Below are 24738 nucleotides of genomic sequence, written 5' to 3'. Positions count from 1 at the left end.
CTGTCCTGCACATTTGAACACATTTGACATTTTTTGGCATTTGGCTGACGCTCTTATCCAGAGCGACTTACAGTTTGGTCATTTTACACAGGGAGGCCAAGGTGGTGTTAGGAGTCTTGCCCAAGGACTCCTATTGGTATAGTGAAGGGTTCCTGCCCTGGTGGGGGATTGAACACCAGTCTACAGCGTAGAAGGCAGAGGTGTTAACCATTACACTCTCCCAACCACATTATAGAATACAGTAGTTAACTTAGATATTAATGTACTCCATCACAGGCTGAGGAGCACTGATTACTACAAAACTACCAGGTAAATAATAGTTTAATGCAGAGGTGCCCAGTCCTGGTCCCGGAGACCTACTACCCTGCAGAGTTCAGTTCCAACCCCAACCTAACACACCTGGACCAGATAATGAAGGTTTTAGGGGCATCTGAACATTAGAGCCAGGTGTGCTGGATTTGAAAACTCCAGGGTGGGAGATCTCCAGGACCAAGGCTGGGCACACCTGATTTAAAGGAACACTTTGGCCAAAATGAAAAACGAAGCCATCTGTTGTAAACCTGCTTAACCTGGTCACTGTGCTGCACAGACGCTGCAGTGAGATTTTCTGGGTTAATTACCAGTTTTGACTATTTTAAAACCTACTTCTTTGAGGTGGGTTTCATTTTGTTGTTTTTCATTAGCCGGTGAGTGCAGAAGAAATGCAGATAGTTAATGTTACACACAGGAATCTTATAGTATACTTATTTATGTTATAAAATTATTATTACAGTGAGAGAATGGAGTACTTAAAGGACAGAGCCCTGCTGAAAAAAACAGTACCGACCAGCATGAAGTCTGTGCTGGTTTATGTTGGTCTAATGCGGATTTAACTGGTTTAATCAACATGCAAGCCATGGAAAACAACATATGCTGGTTTTGCTGGTATCCATGCTGGTTGTTCTAACAGGAAAATGACAAATGAGATGTAGAAGCTAAAGGCTAAAGTTAGTCATGTAGCTGGCGACTCAGCTTGTTTGCTATTAAGCTGTTTCACTTCACTGTGAGAAATAGCAAATAATGCAATACTGATACCCATCAATAGTGATGTGCCATCACACACTGGAAAATAACAATTTCACAGTATTTATTGTTTTCTATTTTGGATAAAAATATAAAAACAATACTCATAGCCCTTAGCTATGAATTTTTTTCTCATCGTTCTGGTATCTCACAAGGACGGGGTAAGTGGTTCCTATGTGCTTCTGGTTGTAGTGGTGGCAGACGATCTCCACGTCGTAAAGGCTGAAGGACACTCGGACGCGCTCGTTGGGAGAGGTAAGGAAACACAGTGTGTAGAGGGCAAACTCAAACTCGGGGCTGACACCGATAAAAATGCTGCCTTTGGGTTTGATTCCGTTCTTCCAGCTGAACTGCAGAGCCAAGATGTGTTTGTTCTCATCTGGCTGCAAAAGACCGACATCACACATGAGTGGACATTACATGTTTTGGAGGCAGTGCAGGGCAACAATATCCAAGCCATCAATACAACAATATACAACAATATACACGTCCAGTCAAGCATAGAGTTGCTGTCAGAATTGAAAACCCATCTCAAACTAGACTTTCGCTTTGAATGACCCATATTCTGTGCACCAGCGGGTGAGGGAAAAATAATACTAACCAAAAATATCACCCACTCCCACACCCTCACTTCATCAAGTGAAATGCTTAGCTAGCTCAGAGGCCTTCCGTTAAGCCTTTCAGATAAATCTCACAGTAAGAAAGGAAATGCTCTTATGGTTTCACATTGACTTCATATACTACCACAGCTCCTAAATTGGTCAGACTGATACAAATACGTTTTTATATCTTATTGGATGGTGTTGTTCCTGGATGGTGAGGAATTAACAGCTCAAAATATGAAGACCTGGAAAGTGTAGCTTGTAACTGGCATTTCAAACTAGAATCTTTCCAGGCCACAGCTCTGCGGAGTTTTCCCTCTTCTAAATGTCCAGTCACGCTAGCGTTTGTAAGCAAACTTTTGAAAATGTAATTATATTCATTTTATTGTCATTTAGTGCAATGAGACATTCTGTGTCGCAGAACTTTGACAAACCAACTCGCATCCTCAACCAACAGCATTACTGCTTTAGTGTTGACCTCTGAGGCAACGAGGCTTCATATAGCAGCACTGAATATCCAAATGGGAGGAAACACTAATTTAACCAGTATCTAAGCATTTCTTCCTTTCATTACTTTTGTGATTTTAATGCTTGTGGTAGGTTATGTTAACCAGCTTTGTTACCCGCAGCTGCATTTATGGACTACTGGCAACAACCACGCCAGTTATCTATATATTTTTGCTAAAGATCAGCTTCAGATGTCTGGTTCCTGTCACTACCACTGTGAACAATTCTGACTTGGGAAGTTTCTCTGTATCAGAGCATTTCACATAAAACCAATTTGGAAGTCCCCTTTAACATTTGAATTTTGCCATCTTTCAAATTCAGCAGTGACATTTTGTTACTGAGTACAAATGCATATTAGGTGAACAGCATTTTGCATTAGCATTTTGACACCATTATTTCATAATCACATCAAACACATTAATCCAGTTTGAGGAGCATCCAAAGTAAGCACATCTCTGTGTAAATGAAATATCAATAGCAGTATACCAAACAGCATGTATGAATGGGAAATTGAAATTCCTTTTTTGCATGTTACATTTTCATTTTAATTCTAATAATGATATGTTACCATCCACAGCAAAGAAGCACAGCATTACAGTTTTGGGCAGAATACACTCCGTCTCCTGAACACAGCCAAACGCTCAATTCATCTCATGAGGGTCATGCTAATCAGCTCATGAAGTGAATCAGGTGAGTTTAATGCGGACAAACATTAAACTCTGTAGAGCTGTGGCCTGGAAGGAAACTGCTCTGACACTCCTGGCTTATACTGTGCATATACTCGCAAATTCTTGCAAAGGCAAACGGATTCTCCTGATTACTGGTATATTCATTTCTCGCAATTCAACATCTCTGAGTTAGTTGTCATTCTCAGCCTCTGAAGCAGGGCCTTATCTGTAGTATCAGAAACTTACCTGGGGGGAGTTTGCATTTACGCTGTAGCCTTTGTAGTCGATGTGTCCGAGCTTCTCTTGCAAATACAACTGAATCCAGTTGTGGAAACCAATGACGGTACGTCCACCCCTGGTTTCACCCACAAAGACGTGCTCAAACCCTGAAGAGTCTGGTCTTGAGAAGAAAGAGGTGAACAGAATGAATGAGTTTGTCCGTATATGATATTATAATGTCAGATCAAAATATTCATTCAATTTGTTGCTTTTATTCTTTTGAATAAATGTTAAGAGCGTTTTTCCTTCTGAAAATGTACCATTCTGGAGATACAAGGTTTGGTCTGACAGCAATAACGCACTCTTTCGAATTGCTGTAGGTCACAGTTGTAAAATCCCACATGGCCACAGAACAGCATTAAATGTGGAATTTTAACAGTTGATACTCAGTTATAATTGATAATAATGGTAATAATCCATGAAGTATGCCCTCACTATATGGCAAGACTAAAATTCTCAGCCTAGGCCTATCACAATCCTGAAAATATAGTTGATGATTAATGACCATATCGCTGCTGTCAGAACAAAACCTTGTATCTCCATTTTTGTAGATTTTCAGATTTTGATATAATATGAACAAGCATCTTGGCTTTTATATTGTGTGTAAATTTCATGAAGGAAATTTAACGGCCAAAAATGACTTGGAAAAAACTCTGGTTCCATTGACTTACATTGAAAGTAATGCATGTTTTTTCCTTCTCCTGTAAAGTTACCGTTTTGGAGATACGAGGTTTTGTTGCAACAGCAACGATATACATAATCACAATAAAAAATTGATTGTCTTTTTTGATTATTTGTTTGCAGCAGTTAAAGTACAACCCTAAATGGGATAAATTGGCCGATTAGCGATCTTGCCTCCTAGCTGTTGATACTTAGTAGGTTTTTATCTGATGGCATCAACAGCTAAAACTCAAATAAACAAACATCACTCACTGCTGCCCTCTAAAGGTGCTGTAGCACCTTTCAGAAGTTGGAGATTTTGCTGTTTTCCTGACGTCCATCAGGTGCCAGAATAAATATGGTTTCTGCTTTGTTTATTTGCTTGTACTTCACTGTTGGCAGAACAAAACCTTGTATCTCCAAAATGGTAACTTTACAGGAGAAGGAAAAACATACTTTAGATTTAATGTAAGTCAATGGAACCAGACATTTTACTAAGTCATTTTTGGCCATTTCTTTTGGTTCATTCATCATGAAATTTACACACAGTGTAAAGGGCAACAGGTATTTTCAAAGTCTCAAAAACTGGAAAATGACAAAAATGGCAGCGACTTGATTCATGCAGTTAGATAAAAGTGTAAACAATTCACATTCTGTTTATTGCGTCATAAACTTAAAATAATGGTGGTCAGCTTAAATAGTTACAATCAGCTTGAATAATTGTGATAAAACAAATATGTAATAATTGTTTTTAAACAGAACATCTATATTCCACTACTACTGATGTACTGTTAAAAACTTTTAGGATGAGGAAAAATTAGTTATTATTTAATGTTTCATATACTGCACTGAACTAAATCCACTTAATTATGCTCTTTGTAATGAGATGCTGCAGTTGGTCACTGTTATTTAAGCTCTAATGAAATCCACAGATATACTCACAATGTGCTCAGAAAAGAATATTGTAACAATGTCATGTCATTTTTTAATGATACCAATAAAAATCCTCATGTGTCTTATTATGGAAACAATGATAAACACAAACTGGAAATGGCTTGGGATGGATATTTAGACTTCTATATGTACTTGCTGGATCCTCTCCTGGCGTACAGCTCAAACCAGATGCGGTACAGCTGCTCTTTGAACTGCGTCATGTCCTCTGGAGAAAGCTTCTTGGCCACTAGATGTTTATGGACAATCTGAGGCAGATTACGAGAAGAAACATAAGAAAAGACAAGATTTCAACATGATAAAAACAGGCTTCTGTTTCTTGTAGTGCAGATACAAACGAATCTGTTAATGTAATGTTACTGTACATGGCTGTGAATATGAATTTTCCTTAAGGCTGCTCTATGCAAGTTGTTTTTTGTTATAGTCATTTAAAAGTCATAGGCAGGGTTGGATATCACAGTTTTCTGGACCACGCCATGTGTCCTTACATAGTAACGGCACTCGCACAGACTCAAAAAGAAGCTCCGGCTCGATGTTTAGGCCTCAAATGCAAAATCAGCATTACACCGATCAAGATATGATAATAGTATAATTCACCTACACCCTTGGAGAACACACCATTCACCAAGTTTCAACTGAACTCTTCTTAAATACTACTAATGTACTCGCCAACATCAGATTCATTTTCCTTGCCTTTTTGATTGGGGATCTTTACAATTGCTTTAGCCACCAACACTAACCTTGTAACCTAGTTATTACCTTCATTGCAGGAGTTTTCACCATGGAGTCCAGAAACTTGTGATTCTCTGCCTCCTCTTCTGGGGTCACAACCTCTGGCACACCAGTATCGCTCTCATAATTGTCCAGAAGGGAGATAAAGGCTGAAAAATCACAATAATATCATGCAAAGGTGTTTTTTACTTTATTACTATTTCTCTGTCATTATAATCAGTATAATTCTTCAAGATGTGAGACACATAATTTAGCTTCTTGTGTCCTGCTAATAATAACTTTCAAATACTTTCAACAGCTCAGACGCCACACTGAACTGACCGAACGTGTATTCTGAAGGGCCCAAATCATGAAAAACTGATTTTTCCTCATCGTTTTGAAATAAGTTCAACGTAGTATGTAAACACTGTTAGGTTTCTAAATGTATAATTCACTCCCCACTCCATATAGTCCATACATGCAAACTAAGCTGCAAAAGCACCCTGTCCAGAATTTCCTGATTTTTGATGCCATGAAAACCATGCCAACCTATTCAGCCTATACAAGTTTAGCCCTGCCCATTCATACAGTCTCTGGCCTGGACTGCTTTTTGAATGAGACGTAATACAGAGCAACCAATCTGGGCAGAGCTTATTTACACATATCAGCAGTAGGAAAAAAATTCTAAGGAATAAAGAGAGGCTGGAAAAATAATTATGATTGTTTTTGGTTACAAAGGCATAAGTGGATGCCAGGGTGGAAATTAAAAACAAGAAAAATGTTAATATTTCGACTCTTTTATTAGAGAGCTACAAAAAACCCAACTTGGTCATTCCTCATATTAGATAAGGAACATCCGTTTTAGGCCAGTTGTTATGGTCAATAAATGGAAAAACATGTAAAGTTAGCCAAGAACTTCTTACCCAAGAACGTCTCCTTTTTGAAAATGCTTTCGTCAACGTATGTGAACAAAGGCAATCCAGCTGCGTCATTACCATCATTCATTAGTGACAGGTTACCAGCTTTGCCCTGTGAGAAACAAAGGAGAAACAGAGGAGGTTACAACGCTACAATACTTACTATGACCAGCCACATGAGCTAAAGATGGTGAATTTTGATTACAGGCTGACTTTAAAGCTGCAGCTGCGTTTTTTTTTGCTATAAAAGAAGTAACAACATGCTAATATATGCCCATATATATCTTTATATATTAACGTCACTCAAAAAGAAAGTCCTGCTGAATGTTTAGGCCTAAAAACGCAAAATCAACATGAATTCTCTTTGTGTACTCTTTCAACACGCTCACAATCATCAGATTCATTCGCTTGGAGAAGGGGTCTCTAAAGCACAACCATAGTTACAAACGTTCATGCAACATGCATGCAATTGCACATTTCCACCAGAGAGGTCCCCAAATCCCTAAAAATTATATAGTGCAGCTTTATAAGGGATAATAAACCTTCAGACGGACTAATATCTGCTAAAATCCATCATGTTGTATCAACAAAACCTGGCTCCCTATTGACTAGGTTAAGATTAAGATCATCTTAAGTGGTAGAGAGAGTGTTCAGTGTGATGCTCTCTCCACCATTTGAGAATGAGCTAAGATGCTTTTGAGATACCCAGTCCAGGACTGTTCCCAAGTGCCTTGTTAGTTCAATGATTTAGAAAACCCATGATCTTTAGCCCAGAAGATGTCTGTGAGGTTTGTTAAGCAAACAGTGTCAACAAGACGCTGGCCTGACAATAAAAGCTCTTGCTATTGTTATTATTTGTTTTTATCTAAAAAGATTTCTACGCTAAATAAGCACAATAGTTCAGTCTCCCTGACCTGATGACCTTAGTGTAAATGAACATTCAACAGGCAACAGATGAAGGCTGGACAAGGCATGGTAAAGCAAGGATACTGTAGCAGGCAAAACAAGCAACAAACATGTTCAATAATCACCATTTTTAAATGGTTTCCACAAGACGAAGAAAAAAAAACGGGAGGTTATTACTTGCAGAGATATGCGATAGTCCGTCCCAGGCCTCAGGCGATTGATGTCGTTGTCCCAAAGCTTCTGCACCATAGCTGAGAGCTCTCGGTCACTTTCAATCATGGTGGGTATCCAAGAGGGTCTCTATAGATGCCAAGAGGAATCTGTCAAGCTGAGAAACCAAATGAAGTTCTGTCAATACACAATCAAAACACTACAGGTTTCCTAACCAAGGAACCTAAGTTAATAGAGAAGACCAATCAGGGCGGCTTTTCCAAATACTGCAATTTGCTTGTTTCACAATGAGTCCTTTAATCCATTTTAGCAAAAGCCAATTTTTGAATGTTTCTCAACTTTTAAAAAGTGTTAGAATCAACACAACAAATTCCACTGATTTTTAAAAAAAATTCACATACATTTCATTTTACAGAATAACTTTCTGTAAAGTAGATTTTAGAGGCAATAAGCTTTTCAGACATCTGGTTCCCATCACCACCAGTGTGAACAGTTCTGACTCCAGAAAGCTGCGACTTTGTGTACATCTTAACCATTTAATTGTGCAGAAATTTCACCCTTTAATCAATTTAGTCCATTTAAAACCTATTTGTGTTGAAACCTCCATCAGTATTTGAGTACGGCTGAGCTGCTGCTCCATAAGCCACTGCACAGCTCCAAATGCACCCACCTCGATCTGCGCGCGAGTGATGTAAGCGGACGCTTGTGGCTGACCGAGGAGCAGGTGAACGATGACAGCAGGGTGGTCTAGGTAGCGGTCCAGGCGTGTAGGCTGGGTGGGAAAGACATTGCTGCACCCTCCTACAGCACGAGGCCGCAGCACCGAGAGGGCCCATTCGAAAGGGTTAGCCCATGTCAGCAACTCTAGCTAAAGGGATTATAGTGTTTGTGAATGTGCCACTACAATGAGGATGGGGAGGTCTTTGTACCTTTTTTTTTTTAACCACCAGTGCACATTGTGTCTGTGTGTTATCGCTTCCCAAACCCCCATTACTACAGCCTATGGGTGGGCAATATGAAGATATGTTATCATTATCATAATAAATGATGTCACTCAGTACTTTTCTGAGTATCATGGTATCATCAGGACTACAACACTGAAACGCTGCATAGTTGATAAAATAAAATACATGTAAAAATAAATTAAAAAGACAGATTTTTAACAATGACAGTGTCAACAACCACTGGATTAAGTTAACCTGTATAAACTGCACATTAACAGAATGATTGGATATGGACTCGTCACTGTTATTTTCACCAGTTCTGTGGTGAACCTGGCAGACCTCAGGAAAAAAGCCCAAAACATGGTGATGTATACTATATATTGTGAAAGCGTCTGCGAGTATTACGATGTTATGTTGTTGCCATTACTGTTACTATAGCCAACTTATAGCCAAGTCCTCAGCAGACAAACAAGGGCTGGACATTTTATGATACGTGTTTCATACACAGGCAGCATTAACTTCATCATACTTAAGAAACTCCTCTTCCACAGAAAATGTGATTCGGTTATGTCTACGGCTCGTTTTATAGAAGGTAAACTGTCGGTAAAAATGCCTGTCGAGGCTCATTCGGACGGGACTAAAATCACTGAGAAACGCTGTTAATAATCACGTTACCCACCTCCTCACGGAAAACTAATCCCAGATTAGCTCGAAGCTCAACTGAGCTCGCCAGGCTAGTTTTCACCCCGTGGTTAGCTTCCTTTCACTGAGCTTCTCTCACTTGAACACAGAGAGACTGTAAGGGAGCAACGGTCAGCTAAAGCTGTGTGGGCGCTTAACGTCCATGAGCTTTGTCACAGGTAAGATTACTGCTTATGTTAACTTCACCCAAGATTAGGCCCGGTTTACTCTAAACCCAACAAATGTGACTGCGGCTGACTGTCACACAGCCGGAGAACCACTGAAAGGAGCAGATGTAAATAAAGTCACTCAGAGTGGTTTAATGTGAACCGCTCACAATGGAGGTGATGATGGGAACCAGATGTCTAAAGCGTTTAATGCAGCTGAAAGGCACCTCACAGGTTATTACACGAAAGGGTAACAAATACATTGAACAACGCCTGAGACATTGTTTGACGATAATTTAGATTTTCTTAACCCATTCACAGTGGAAAGATACCTGCAGGGCTTTGTAAGACATAATAGTCAAAAATTGACCCGTTTTACCTTTTATCAACATTACACATGAGCACTCACATAAAGGTTGTTTTGGATAGCAAATAAAATGGCTATATGTGAGATTCCTGGTCTGTATCTTCTGTACTACTGTACAGAAATTTGACTCTGTAGATTCACAGAATCTACAGTACACTACTTACCATTAAAACACTCTGAATGACTTTGATTATTGCTCCACCCTGATTGGTCCAGGAGCGGTCACCAATCTGTACCTGTGAACTTGACCTGCACCAGAACAGTTAAAGAAATCTAATTTTTAAAAATTTCTGTAAAAGTCAATCATTGATATTTTTATTCAGAGTGGTTTGACGTGAAATACTGCATTGTAGTTGGTAAACTCAGGTTTCTTTACAGGGGTGATGACAGGAACCAGGGGTTGTGTCTACAACACAAACACAGCCATTTTATTTACTGTCCAAAACATTCGCATGTATTCAGAGTTTTTACACGTAATGTTAAAAGTGATAAAATGTAGTAAATCTGGGGGAAAAAAGGTTTGATTTTAAGAAGGAAATCTCTGCCATGAACGGATTTAAAAAAGTACGTTTTGGGCCACAACATCTCAAAAGTATCATAGAACAATGTCTCAGATGTCAGACATTCAAGGCCATTCATTACATTTACATTTATGGCATTTGGCTGACGCTCTTATCCAGAGCGACTTACAATTTGATTGTTTTACACAGGTAGGCGAAGGTGGTGCTAGGAGTCTTGCCCAAGGACTCTTATTGGTATAGTGTAGGGTGCTTACCCAGGCGGGGGATTGAACGCCAGTCTACAGCGTAGAAGGCAATGGTGTTACCCACTATACTACACTACACTAACCACCACCATTCATGTAATAACTTTATGTGAGGGAACTTTTAGAGGAGGATGTCTGGTTCCCATTACCAGTACTGTCTAAAAATCTGGGCCAGTTTCTCTAAAACGAAGCATTTCACTTTCTCAACCATTAAAAAATGCAGAAATTCTTACGAAATGGTGAAATTCCCCATTAAATTGCCACTGTGATGCAGACTGAACCAAGTTTCATGTTACCTAGTAGCTAAGCAGTAACCCCTGCTTTGCGAAATACACCCCAGACGGTCAACCCTATCAAGCACATTGACTGCATCGCTACCTACTGATAACAAAGCTAGTCCACCTGCAGCACATTCTTCAGGCCTTAAAGCATGAAAAAGCCAGTTATTTGGTGTTGAGATTTCAGTTTACTGTAGCATGTACAGAACACTTCCAAACACAAGACTAGCTTGAGATTTGTTTTGTTTGTTTATGAATGAATAGTTCTACACAGGTCATTAACAGAAACTTTAAGTGGAACATAAACCTACTCAACAAAGCTTTATGAAAGCCCCCCCCAAAAGAATATTACTGAGGTCAAAATTAATTCCATAATTGTACCAAACATGGTAACTCATGCATGACAATGAGGTGTATTTCAGAATACACCCCAAAGAAATGACAAGAAACTCTTATGCAAGTCTTAACCTTGTAAACAGGCCATAATCAAATCCATCTAGCTTCCTTCAAGATGACTTGCTTCAGTGATACAGGAGAACCACGTGATCAAAAATAGTGAAATTGTTCCTTTTAGGGGATGCCAATTTTTAAAAAAAATATTCATCACGGCCCTTTCTAAGCATGAAAATACAGACAGGTCTTCAAGAAGACCCTCTAAAAAATCTTTCCAACACAGAACACAAGCATCACTTTGCTTGTTAGCCTTGATATGATGATGATTATAAGTCTCCTTCACCAGCAAATATATCCTGATCTTCATTTCTGGCTGTATGGTACATTTTGAAAGACTTGTTTGAGTAAAAACAAAAAATAAATAGTGATGGGATGCTCTCCTTAGGCCACTAAGAGCCACACAGCAGGTAGATAAAGTGCTCTGGGTGAAGTGCATTCAGAATGGTGGGCTACAAGCTGTTTTCACTCGTCTTCATCACTGAAAAATTCATCATCTTCTTCTACCCCTTGGAACAATCTAGAAAGCAAATAAAATGTATTATGAACTTGAGAAAAACATCTATCCCTGATGCAATATTAAAGAAAAACAAACTATAACCCTCTACACACATTTCAACCAACTCTAGTTAAAGTTATGGGTGTCTAAACCAGTGGTCTCCAAATTGATCATTAGCCCCCCAGCAGTCTGCATTTTTACAGGATAAATGGTCATGAACAACTAGCTGAAGGTTGGAAAAAGACTGGGAAGCTCAAAAGTGGTAACGTATATGATGATGGTGCACATTTTAATTTCTACTGCTGGTCTCATTTTAAGTAAGTCACAAAGCCTGACTGACAAACTCATTCACATGCATTTGTTTCTTTGTTGTTTGTTTTTTTGGGTTTTTTTTACACTTTTTATGTTAATTTATAAAAGAATGAGTTAACGACAGTATAATTGCCAATACAATTCAATCACAGAAAAGGTTTCCATAGGCTGGTTTCATGAACTAAACTGCAATGTCAATAATGTTTCACCCACAGACACCAATATGCACATTAAATAAATAAAAAAAAAACAGAATAATCAAAGAGTACATCTACTCGCTGGGCCTGTGTTCCTTAGCTAGCAGTTCACAGTAAGTCTTTAGCCTGATGCTAAAAATGTCCAGCAGTCAGTCAAGACCCTCTCAGTAAGGAAATTTATAATTGACATTAGTTTGTCATCCATGGCCTGTAGGTGGAGCCATTCAGCAGCGTTTGTATGCACTTGTAAAAAAAAATTCTGTGTTTCAAAAAAGTTTATTTCTTGTAGCACCACCCTCGTAACAAACCCCTGGGACCCCCCTGGATATCGATCCCTAGGTTAAAATCTCCTGCAATAGGATATTAGACGTCTCCCTTATCATTATAACTGCCTCCTTGCTCATTACTTCATCAACTTCAGCCAAGATAGAAGCCTAAAACATAGAATCTAGAAGAAACAAGACCGTGGAAATGCCTGAATGCCTGAAAATGTTGGATTTTTAAATTTAAGTAAATGCTGGATTTTTGCCCTATGATCTTCCCTACTGTATTGTATAGCACAGTGTCAGTTTTGTGAGATTTTATAGAGAGTCCAGAGGCACATACTGATTGAAGCAGGCCATGTTGGGGTTGTTGAAGTGTTTATAAGGGTTGACTCTGGAGAGAGGTGCCAGGCAGATCCAACAGAAGTACTGATGGCAAGAAGAGCAGGTCATCTTATTACAGCCCTGTGTCTTCTGCAGAGTCAGGAGAACAAAGAGGAACTCAAAAAACAGTTTACAGTAGGGTTAGTGGGATAATACAGGGCCATATTTATCAAGGCTTTCAAATGTAGGTCCACCAAAACGGAGCTCCCCAACAGTTCATTTGAACCTGAATTAAATAGCACACAAAAGGAAATGTGATCATGGATCAGTCAATAAATAAATATGGGCTACAGTCATTAATAGTTAGAAGTCATAGTTATCAATGACAATAGCAAAAGCATTTTGCAATTTGATAATTTCTCACTTGTAGCTTATGGGGACTATTGGAGAAAGTCTGAACATTCATATATGATATAAAAAAGGAGGAGATATTTTATTGTGATCTGAATTTGATGAAGAGTAACCATGGCCGTAGTCCTGTTTTGAAAACTATCCTTTATGTTTTTGCCATGTTTGTTTTTACTGTTTGATAACAAACTATCAGTACAGAGAAGTGCAGACTTGAATCTGTTAAAACAACATTCTATTTAAATAATTACATAATGTAAACTGATTTTATACAAATTGACAATACTCTAGAGACGTTAACAACATACACTATATTGCCAAAAGTATTCGCTCGTCTGCTTTCACACGCATATGAACTTGAGTGACATCCCATTAATATGACATTAATATGACGTCGGCCCACCCTTTGGAGCTATAACTGCTTCAACGGCTTACCACAAGGTTTAGGAGTGTGTTTATGGGAATTTTTGACCATTCTTTTAGAAGCGCATTTGTGAGGTCAGACACTGATGTTGGACAAGAAGGCCTGGCTCACAGTCTCCGCTCTAATTCATCCCAAAGGTGTTCTCTCAGGTTGAGGTCAGGAATCTGTGCAGGCCAGTGAAGTTCTTCCACATCAAACTCGCTCATCCGTGTCCTTATGGACCTTGCTTTGTGCACTGGTGTGCAGTCATGTTGGAACAGGAAGGGGCTGCCCCCAAACTGTTACCACAACGTCGAGAGCATGAAATTGTCCAAAATCTCTTCGTCTCCTGAAGCATTAAGAGCTCCTTTCACTGGAACACTGGAAGGGGCCAAGCCCAACTCCTGAAAAACAACCCCACACCATAATCCCCCCTCCACCAAACTTTACACTTGGCACAATGCAGTCAGACAAGTACCGCTCTCCTGGTAATCACCAAACCCAGACTCGTCCAAAAGATTGCCAGTTGGAGAAGCGTGATTCATCACCCCCAGAGAACACATCTCCACTGCTCTAGAGTCCAGTGGTGGTGCTTGGGCCACCTGAATTCAGTGATTTTGATTGGTGAGTGAATATTTTGGAAATATAGTGTAGCTCTTTTCAAATATTATTCACTTGTAATAAATGGCAAACAGTAATTCCAGTTACTAGTCAAAAAGTTGGCAAAGTCTAATCAAACTGGAGTTCAGTTCAACCTAATTGTTTTCAGTCAAGTTATATGCAATTCTTGCTTAGTAGGGCTGGACAATGACAATACATACCATTATAATATATTACACAACAATGCAACACTGTACATATCATAGACACCATCAGTACTTGTGAACAGTACGGACCAACTGCATGTTTCATTATAAAGAGAGAAAAAATTGTCCTGTTTAACTGGATTTAGTGAACCATATTGAATAGAAATTACTCAGTTCAAGGTTTTGGGTAATAGTTTTTTTTTAATGTAACATCACTGGTGCTTTTCTCTCTATTCCAACTGATCAGATGTCTGAACAAATAAATATCGTGATACGCTGAAAATATCTTAGAGGATCGTGATATTTTTGCTATTTCACCAACCTACTACTTACAGCACATGTCCAGACCTGATTCAGCTCATCAGCTAATTAGCAAGGCCATCATGAACTGAATTCAGAGTATTAGATAAGGGTAAACACTAATCTCAGCAGCACTTTGGCCTGTAAGGTCAACAGTTTGACATGCCTGGTTTAGAGTCATTTTTTATGTTGGAATGTTCTCCTCTAGACTGTGAGCACTGCTGAAACTCTTCCCTGGTGATGGCAAAGCTACTTAGAGTGCACCCTTATCAGTAGACAGCGAACACAGACATATCTTGTATATTACATCTACTGTATTAGTCTTGGTTTTAACTAACCTGGATGTGAGTGCCACAGCAAGGGCAATTTTTTGAGTTCTCCTCCAGCCACTGCCTGCTGAAGGACTCCTCCACTGCATGCTGGATGACCTGCTTCCCATAACGCTGCTCCAGAAATCTCTGCTCCTCCTTGCTGGCAGACAGGTATTCTTCCTGCAGGTTGCGGAGCTCATCTAGGAATGACAAACAGAATTCATGAAAGGCTCAAAAACGGCTAATTATTGTACTGCTTAATTAACATATGCTGATTCTGCATATACTATCAGACCCACACAGCAGCACTTAGTACAGGGCATGTTTTCAGTTCAGTTATCTGGACCACCACCACTAGCTAGTATCACTTCAGAAGCTATTTAAAATCTCTATTTCAATGGGAGGGTTACAGTCACCAAATCTCTTAAGCAGCTAGGTTTCAGCCTGCACTACTATGAATGATTAAACAGCCTTTTTAATTATTTAATTTGAATTTTATATTTGATAAGATAAAATAAGAAACTCAGGAAGCTTGAGTTTATTAACTTTAATTAATATTTAAGTAATATCACCTGACAGCATGATACTATATGTTTAAAAATACTGTGGTACTGAATTTTATCAGTAACCATCCAGCACTAATTTAACACATATACAGCTGTTTAGAGGAAAAGACCTGCACATCTAAATTATAATTTAATAGTTAAATATTATTAGCAAATAAGTCAAAATTAAGTTTAACTGGATTAACTGCCAGTGAAATCTACACCATGTACAGATATCTAGGTTTAACACTGACCTCTAAGAACAAATCTGTCATTTTGCTTAACACATTGTTTCATAATTTCAGAGCCTACATATTTTATTTTGACTCCTCAGTCATGCTGTCAAATGCAAACATCCTTTGGTTTTGTTTGTAAAGAGTAGTTTAGCATCTCACCATAAAACACAACACAGATGCGTTGTACATGCATGCACATCATGATGAAGTGGACATTGTTATCCGTTTCATTAAATTTAAGTTAAGTGATACTTTATTAATCCCACAAACGGAGAAATTCCACCTCAGCATTTAACCCATCCGTGAAGTCAAACACCACATACACACTAGTGAATACACAAACACTAGGGGGCAGTGAGCACACTTGCCCAGAGCGGTGGGCAGCCCTATCCACGGTGCCCGGGGAGCAATTGGGGGTTAGGTGTCTTGCTCAAGGACACCTCAGTCATGGACTGTCAGTGCTGGTGATTGAACTGGCGATCTTCTGGTCACAGGGCCAGCTCCCTAACCTCCAGCCCATGACTGCCCCCACTTAGCTCCATATGAATCAAAATCAACCAAGTTAATACTGACAAAGACACATTTATTTAGCCAGTGAAGCAAGTTATCTGAGGGTCAGTTTGGGAGTAGGGTTGCAACGGTATGAGATTTTCACGGTATGATAACCGTGCATTTTAATACCGTGGTATACCGTGGAACCGGTTACCGCTGCAACCCTAATCTGAGCCTGTGTGCGTGTCTGACCAACTACTGTTGTAAACGTCCGTTTTACTGCCAAGTTAATATAACCAGAGACTGCAGAAAGAGGGGACTATCTATTTTATACATGATCCTCACAATAGAGGCACGTCAGATTTTAAATATAAACTCATGCAAATTAATGGCGTCTTTCACGTTGAGTCCGACTCCGGAAAAATCCAAATTAGTCTGTGAGGACCTGAACACGGACACGCGCATCCACCACAGCACGCGCTTCATAGCCACGGGCATAACGTTACTTCCAGCACCTGCATGCTCATAGTTCGGATGACTCAGCACTTTTGCGGCGCTTAACGCGTGGGCTGTGCACGAATACAAAGATAGGTTTTATAGTCGAAATTTCACGCATTTAGGGTCGGACTGAAATTATAAACGAGCACAGCGGGGTGGTGTTCTCGGAGATGGGAGAACAGGTTAGAGGTATTCCCTCCTTTAGCTGCCACTTTCCTGCCACATTGATTACAAATCGGATTCCCATCCTCGCGTGCATTTGGCGGGTATCCGAAGTAGTCCCACACTGCTGACTTTAGTTTAGCCTTTTTTTTAGGGGGACGGAGATTTGTTAAGTCTGTGGCACTCTCTGCCATTCTCACTGCTGTGCGCTTGTGTGACTGAAACGGAGCGGAGCTGCGCATGCGCGGGTGAGTTTCTGAGCTGGGTTGTGTTTTACCGGTAATGAGCAAATGCCCACGGTATGATAACCGTGCATTTTAATACCGTGGTATACCGTGGAACCGGTTACCGCTGCAACCCTATTTGGGAGGGAGCAATTTTTCATAGTATGGGAAGGTAATGTATTTATTAGGCTGCCATAGTGATTTAGTCAGCCTAAATCTGCAATGTCAGTGACTTTCAAAGCAGTTTTTACAGTACTTAAGAGAGGGATGAAACAAGAGTCAGTTCACAATTTTGAGCACCCAGAGTACAATGAAGACTGTATAAGATGTGGAAAAACACAAGATATAAAATATAAGGGGAAAAAAAACACATGCTTCCATGGAAATCCTGGAAAAGTCATGACCGTATGAGCTACGTATACAATAAATATATGTAGTACGGTGTAAGAAGATGGTGTGCCCAGTGCTAATTGGTACAGTTAGATATGTTAGCCTCAAAGCTCCTGTGAAAAACAACAGAAACAATGGCTGATCAACTGCATTTTGGGTACGAGGAAAATCTCATTTGTCACCGAATTATAAATTTAAAGCTGAATGTCAAAGCAACATCCCAGGCTCAAGCAACATGCACAACTTATCACCATGTAATGTGCACTGGCTGTGCCTTACCAACTGTGGGCAAGCAGCAGGACAGACCATGGTAAGCGCGCTTGCACAGGGTGCAGAAGGCGTAGCGGCAGGAAGGACAGAGGCCCATGGTGGTGTCCGGCTCCAACATCACGGCCATGCAGCACGACTTGCGCGGACAGTACACCACATCTGCCATCCGGTCCAGGCTGGACTGCAGGAGAAGGCGGTCGTAGCGGGCAAAATCATCCTCACCTACCAGCAGCTTCACCTGTTATTGAGGCATTCTCACATCAGGTATATCATATCCATTCACATTACAAGCCTATTGCTCAATCAGATCCAACTGATATGCCTTAATGGTTCACATTTGTGTTTATAAGTTGACCATATCTGTATCTGACACACAGGCATTAAATCAAGTTAGCTTTTGCTGACATGCCTGCTCCCCACACTGGATGATGTGAAACAAAGCGATGCGATGTAGTGCAGTAAAGCAAGAGGTTGGTTTGTTTGTTAGTTAAACAAACAAACAAATACATAAGGAAGCAAGCATACAGGGCCAGACACCTTCAGTTTAGTGAGCGCAGTAGGGTTGTACAGGGATATTTGAATATATACATATCCAAGCGCAGCTCTTTTAAGTAATAGGTTACTTAATCAGGTAATGGTATGAAGCACATTAAGTTTAGGATAAAAATTCTATAAATTGTGAATTACCTTGTCATTTTTAGACTGGGGATTAAGATGTGGAACCACAGACAATGTGTGCACACAAGCAGCTGATATCAGCCTTGATGTTAAAAGGGAATTTCACAAGTTAATAATTAATTTTTGTTTGTTTAACAAACTCATTCTGAATGGTTCAATGCAAAATGGTTCATTATACAGAAACTTCTGGTTATGGCAAGTTGTGGTAAGGGGTCACAATGTAAATGGACCTTATTTATTTACTATTCAAAACCAGTTAATCTAAACATCTTCTGAATGCTAACGTGTGATGTCAACTGTCGATAGTAAAACAGCGTTGAAAAAGTTTTATTATGGTAGGCGTAAGTATTTATAACGTTTTTTGTGTAATAATATGGTGAAGTTTTTAGAGTCTTTAAACCCTTTGGGCACCTGGTTCCTATCACTACCACTGCCAACAATTCTGACTGTAGGATGTTTCATAACTTTCTCTAAAACTTTCTCTTGGAGCGTTTCACATCAATCCACTATGAATGACTTTTCAGCTGAATAACGCATACGTTTTGAAGAAAGGGATGAAGAAAAGGGAATTGCCCTTTTAACAGAAATGGCTACTTCTAAGCAGGCCTAGCTATATACAACTGTAAATGGAAAAAAGAAAGGTGAAAAATTTAAGAAGATAAAAGTAAAGTCACTGTTTCGTAGGTTAAGCGGTAGTATGCGAAAATCACATACTCCTAAAATATAACATCAAGATCAAATCAAAAGATCACAATTTCTCTCATCACAATCTAAAATTTCCTTGTTGGAATATTTCAATACTTTTAATGTATCCGGGAGTTAAGAAAACGTGAATATTCAAACAAAAAAAAAGATTATAATGGCCTTTAAGCTCTAATCTTATTCTTTGTTAGCACCTGAACAATTTGGGATATAATCTGGACATTTAACTAATACAAACTGTTTTAAAATGGTGTTCCACTTGACACACACAAGCAGGCAGGCAGGCACTCAGCTATTAGAGAATACCTGTGAAGGTGTAGCCACAGAGGTGCACTTTGGTTCAGGGCAGTTAAGGCACTGAACTTTGCCATCTCGGATCTGGATCTCAAAGTACTCCTTCATGCAGGCCTTGCAGTATACATGCTGGCACTCCTTGAAGAGCGTGCAGCTGGAGCCCAACTTCTCCGAGAAGCAGATACTGCAGCAGAAGACCTTCCCATCAAAAACCTTCTGCCGTTGCGCTTCGTCAAAGTCTAGCAGCTGAGGTAGTACATCAGTGTGAAGGTCAACTTCCAGGACAGCTCGAGGGTCCAGCTCCGGATGCTTCCTCTTCTCTCCGACTGCGCCTTCTGCCGTCTTTGCAGTGGCCTCACTCCTGCAGCGGTCAGACTGAGGCTGGCTGCTGCCTCCACTGGGGACCTCCAGAGGAGACTGAAGTCCCAGAAAGTCAAGTGCCTCCTCTTTGAGGAACTGGATCCAGGTGAAGAGCACCACACTGCCTTGATTCTCCTGCCATAGCTCGTCCAGCCGCTTGCACAGAGCCGTGAGCTGATGGAAGGATAAAGGACAGAAAAAAAAAGAATGAAAAATTGACAATGGAAATATTTGTTGATTTTTTACAGTCAACATTAGTGATTCTCATTATTATAATGATATCAAGCATTTTTACATAAAGTTTCTGTTTTCAATAAAATGATTACCTGTTATTTGTCAAAGTGGTATGAGTAGCAAAAGCCTGATCTTTCAACAATTACTACTTAAGAACATTTACTGGTTAGATGAGACGCCTAGGGAGAAGTTGTCTAGCCATTCAGTCACAACAGTACAAACTACTGGGACAGCAAGGTAACCAGGTATTCTCACTGAGAATTTTGTACAATAAATAAAGGACACATATCCTCTGCAGTGTGGAACTACTTCACTTTTACTTTGTGTTCTACACAAAGTGATAAAGATTGTGTATTACACCACACTATTCAATAATCATCCATACAGAATAACATGGAAATTGCAATGAGACATACTGTCCAGCCCAAACACAAATAACCACCTTAAGTGTACTCAGTTAACCAAAAATGAGCTGATCAATGAAAGATCTGAACATTTGTCCTCACCTGTAGCCTTGAAAGCCATTTGGAGCTCAAGGTAAAAACTGGTGCTGAAGAGGAAGGATAATGAACCGGGAGCTCGAAACTCAGCACCAGAGGAGGCAGAAAGGACACGTCATACTCCATGCAGTTCTCCCCTGCCCAGGGAAATCAAAATAAACTCAGTTCAGTGGGATTGGAAAATGGCTATCATGTTCAAACACTAGAGTGAGCTGAATGTCATGCCACCTTTGACCAGCAACTTGAAGTCAGGGGGAAGCTCAAGACACAGATGGATCTCGCCTTCCCGGCCCGACTCAGCTCGCCGAAACTCTTCTTCATCGTAAATACTCGCTAGGGCCAGCAGTTCATCCTCTTGGGCTTCCTGATCCCCTGACATTTGAACATTCCTGAAGGACCAAAAGACGTGATTTTACCTGTGGTACCATGTACACTCAACTACCTTGGTAACCTAACACAACAGAGTCCAGCACTAGACCATACTTACGCGATTACAAAGGAGAAATGCAGTGGCATGTCAAGGAATTAGCAGAGTAAAATGAAGAGAGCCTGGCTTTGTGTAATGAGACCTTCATAAGGTCACAACACATGCAATCAGAAATTAACCAATATACAGACAGCAGTTGCTGAAAATGCATTATATCACATTATATCACAGCCTTTTGTTCTGCCATATCATGCAGCTCTATATATAATATGTGTGTGTGTGTGTGTACACACTACATTGCCAAAAGTATTCACATTGAAAAGTATTCACACACTACATTGCCAAAAGTGTGTGTGTGTGTGTGTGTGTGTGTGTGTGTGTGTGTGTGTGTATATACATTCAGGAGTTCCAATCACTTCCATGACCACAGGTGTATAAATCCAAGCACCCCGGCATGCAGACTGCTCAGTGAATTCCAGCATGGTACTGTGACAAAATGCCACCTGTGCAACAAGTCCAGTCGTAAAATTTCCTAACTACTAAATAGTCCACAGTCAACTGTCAGTGGAATTCTAACAAAGTGGTAGCGATTGGGAATGACAGCAACTCAGTCGTAAAGTGGTAGGCTACGTAAAATGACAGAGCAGTGTCAGCAGATGCTGAGGCGCATAGTGCGCAGAGGTCGCCAACTTTCTGCAGTCAATCGCTACAGACCTCCAAACTTCATGTGGCCTTCGGATCAGCTCAAGCACAGCATAGAGAGCTTCATGGAACGGGTTTCCATGGTCGAGCAGCTGCATCCAAGCCTTGCATCACCAAGCACAAGGCAAAGTGTTGAATGCAGTGGAGACGTGTTCTCTACAGCAACAAATCACGCTTCTCCATCTGGCAATGTGATGGACGAGTCTGGGTTTGGTGATTACCAGGAGAACGGTACTTGTCTGACTGCATTGTGCCAAGTGTAAAGTTTGGTGGAGGGGGGATTATGGTGCGGGGTTGTTTTTCAGGAGTTGGGCTCGGCCCCTTAATTCTAGTGAAAGGAACACTTAATGCTTCAGGAGACGAAGAGATTTTGGACAATTTCATGCTCCCAACTTTGTGGGAACATTTTGGGGATGGCGCCTTCCTGTTCCAGCATTACTGCACACCAGTGCACAAAGCAAGGTCCATAAGGACATGGATGAGCGAGTTTGATGTGGAAGAACTTCACTGGCCTGCACAGATTCCTGACCTCAACCTGAGAGAACACCTTTGGGATGAATTAGAGCGGAGACTGTGAGCCATGGCCTTCTTGTCCAACATCAGTGTCTGACCTCACAAATGCGCTTCTAAAAGAATGGTCAAAAATTCCCATAAACACACTCCTAAACCTTGTGGAAAGCCTTCCCAGAAGAGTTGAAGCTGTTATAGCTACAAAGGGTGGGCCAACATCATATTAATGGGATGTCACTCAAGTTCATATGCGTGTGAAAGCAGACAAGCGAATACTTTTGGCAATATAGTGTATACACACACACACACACACACACACACATACACAGCCTAATGTTGTGACTACTGAATCTTTGAAAATGATTTCCAGCTTGTTGTTCCAACCCTTTTGTGCTCTACACAGCCATTTTTTCAAGGTTCTATATAGAACCTTGTACAACACATGCATCAGGCTACAGAACCTCATACCAAGAACCATTTAAACAAGAAATGATTCTATACAGAACTCATGGTTCTAAACAGAACCACTTCTAGAGAGTACAGAAAGGCCCTGCAGTTCATGTGAACCAACCGTGGTAGGTGGTAAAGTCAGCGAACAGCACACAATCAGAGAAGGTCTCGATGAACCTACATTTCATATGAAGAGTAACAGTAACGTAAAAACAGAAGTGACATGCCGATTACAGATCACCCTCATAAGAGGTTACAGAAGAATAGCACACATGGCCAACTTATGAGCTGTAGAGGGAGTTAGTTAACTAGATTTATCCGGCATGTTAGCTAGTTAGCATAGCTAGCCAGGTGGCTAGGTTCACCACTGTAAATAAGCTGATGAAATGGGCTGTAACGCTGGCTTAGCTTCATCTATCATGACAGTTTGATGGTTCAAACATCCAGAAAATGAGCTGACCTTAAATAACCACTATCGTAGTGTCAATTATCAATGTAGTTAACCAGCTATATAGCTTCTGGAAACAATGCTAGCGCACTGCAGACAGAAACATGTAGGAATAAAGCTGTTAAAGCTAACGCAGCTCGCCAGGTTAACCAACGCCAACTAAACTTCAGCTCATGCTAGCGGAGCTAGTTAAACAGCCTCCAGCCGTTCGGCTGTTATTCTATATGATATGAAAAACAAAGCAGTGTGAAACTGTCGTGGCAAACGTACCTACAGTTCAGCAAACTAATACAGCAGGGAAGTCAGAAGCTGAAGACATGAAGTCAGCCCGGTCGGACAGAGGCGCTGGGCACAGGGAGGGAAGAGAGGAAGGAGGAGCTGTTGCTGCTGCTGTCGCTCCAGCACTGACACCGCCTGACGCTTACAGATCGATATTACTAACGTTATTACTGAAAAAGGAAAGTCACTGTTCTTCATTTTCTTATTCGTATTCTTTTTATTATTGTAAAAAAACGTAAATGGTACTCCTCCTACAGCTTTGTGATAACGAACACATTTTGCAGTATAGTAGGACCGAGATTTCTGCTTGTGCTTTTTGGGACAGATCAGGGTTTCATACAGCCTCCGGTTTTTTTCCTCATAGGAAATGAATGGCGCACATTCAAATCTAGCAACAACACGTAATGTCACAATGGACATCTCTCACACAGACACCAGTACACAGTACACACAGATTCACACATACACCCAAATGCATAGTTATAACAGCAAAATACTGGATTTAAGGTAGCAGTGGATTTAAGGTACCAATGTATTTAAGGTTTCAGCCGATATAAGGTTGCAGTGGATTCATGGTCCCGATGTATTTTACATTTAAGTGGATTTCAGGTAACAGTGGCTTTAAGGTTTCAGTGGATTTAAGGTACTACATCTTTAACACACACTACAGCCATCAAACCACATCAGTTTATGAAGTTTAAGTAACTGACTTTAAGTAGCCAACTTAATGTTCATTCACAAATTTTCCTCTTCAAGTTATTATTGAATTATCGTCCTCAGTCCCGAGTCTGGACCTTAAAAACAGTGTTTTGTTATAAAAATATACTAAAAATACATCGCACAAGAATGATTTTTTTGTTTACCGGGAAGCATATAATATTCAGTGTCCAGTACACTGGAAAAATTAACATATTTATTATTATCAACACAAACTACAAAGAAAGCACTGAAACTTTCCTGTGTATTCACTGTATGTGCAGTTACATGAAATGGTGTCTGCGCTCTTGGAAGTACCTGGACTCCTGCATGAACAGCTCATAAAATGGTTGGTTAGTGTAGTGGTTAACACCTCTGCCTTCTATGCTGTAGACTGGGGTTCAATCCCCCACCAGGGTAAGCATCCTGCGCTATACCAATAAGGGTCCTTGGGCAAGACTCCTAACACCACCTCTGCCTACCTGTGTAAAAATGAAAAAAATGTAAAAACAATCACATTGTAAGTCGCTCTGGATAAGAGTGTCAGCCAAATGCTGTAAATGTAAAATATGAAATAAATGGCTCATAAAATATGAAATAAATTTGAACAAGAAACCGGCCAATGAGAAGTTGACTTCAGCCTTGTAAAAACAGAGAGCCATTTTACAAGAAACTATTACACTTTTGGAAAAGCTTCCTGCTGGAGATGCAAGAAAACCAGCTATAGCTAA

The 24738-nt window shown here is 40.2% G+C and overlaps 2 protein-coding genes across 8 annotated transcripts; both read right to left on the bottom strand.

Moving 5' to 3' along the window:
- Positions 1–1109: 1109 nt before the first annotated feature.
- endou2 (endonuclease, polyU-specific 2) lies at positions 1110–11240 on the bottom strand. 6 transcript variants are annotated; one of them, XM_037546119.1, is made up of 8 exons: positions 9058–10308; positions 8105–8302; positions 7441–7591; positions 6364–6469; positions 5489–5610; positions 4865–4977; positions 3086–3239; positions 1110–1445 (listed from the first exon to the last, which is right to left on the bottom strand). In XM_037546119.1, the coding sequence occupies exons 3-8, from the start codon at positions 7540–7542 to the stop codon at positions 1176–1178; spliced, it is 867 nt and encodes a 288-aa protein (XP_037402016.1). In that variant the 5' UTR covers positions 7543–7591; positions 8105–8302; positions 9058–10308; the 3' UTR covers positions 1110–1175. The 6 variants fall into 6 exon arrangements, with proteins under 6 accessions (XP_037402016.1, XP_017556616.1, XP_037402019.1 ...); XM_017701127.2 differs by lacking the exons at positions 8105–8302; positions 9058–10308 and adding an exon at positions 11106–11240; XM_037546122.1 differs by lacking the exons at positions 8105–8302; positions 9058–10308 and adding an exon at positions 11106–11236 and having other exon boundaries at positions 7441–7563.
- Positions 10806–23426, bottom strand: rnf14 (ring finger protein 14). Of its 2 annotated transcripts, none has more exons than XM_017701125.2 (8): positions 23303–23426; positions 20724–20884; positions 20502–20632; positions 19414–19935; positions 17737–17965; positions 14938–15110; positions 12702–12832; positions 10806–11607 (listed from the first exon to the last, which is right to left on the bottom strand). In XM_017701125.2, the coding sequence occupies exons 2-8, from the start codon at positions 20872–20874 to the stop codon at positions 11553–11555; spliced, it is 1392 nt and encodes a 463-aa protein (XP_017556614.1). In that variant the 5' UTR covers positions 20875–20884; positions 23303–23426; the 3' UTR covers positions 10806–11552. The 2 variants fall into 2 exon arrangements, with proteins under 2 accessions (XP_017556614.1, XP_017556615.1); XM_017701126.2 differs by having other exon boundaries at positions 23307–23411.
- Positions 23427–24738: the final 1312 nt, after the last annotated feature.

This window comes from Pygocentrus nattereri, chromosome 16 (genome assembly GCF_015220715.1).
Source record: "Pygocentrus nattereri isolate fPygNat1 chromosome 16, fPygNat1.pri, whole genome shotgun sequence".
Lineage (NCBI taxonomy): Eukaryota > Metazoa > Chordata > Actinopteri > Characiformes > Serrasalmidae > Pygocentrus > Pygocentrus nattereri.
Note: the sequence above shows the minus strand (reverse complement) of the source record. Positions and strands in the feature narration are given on the sequence as shown.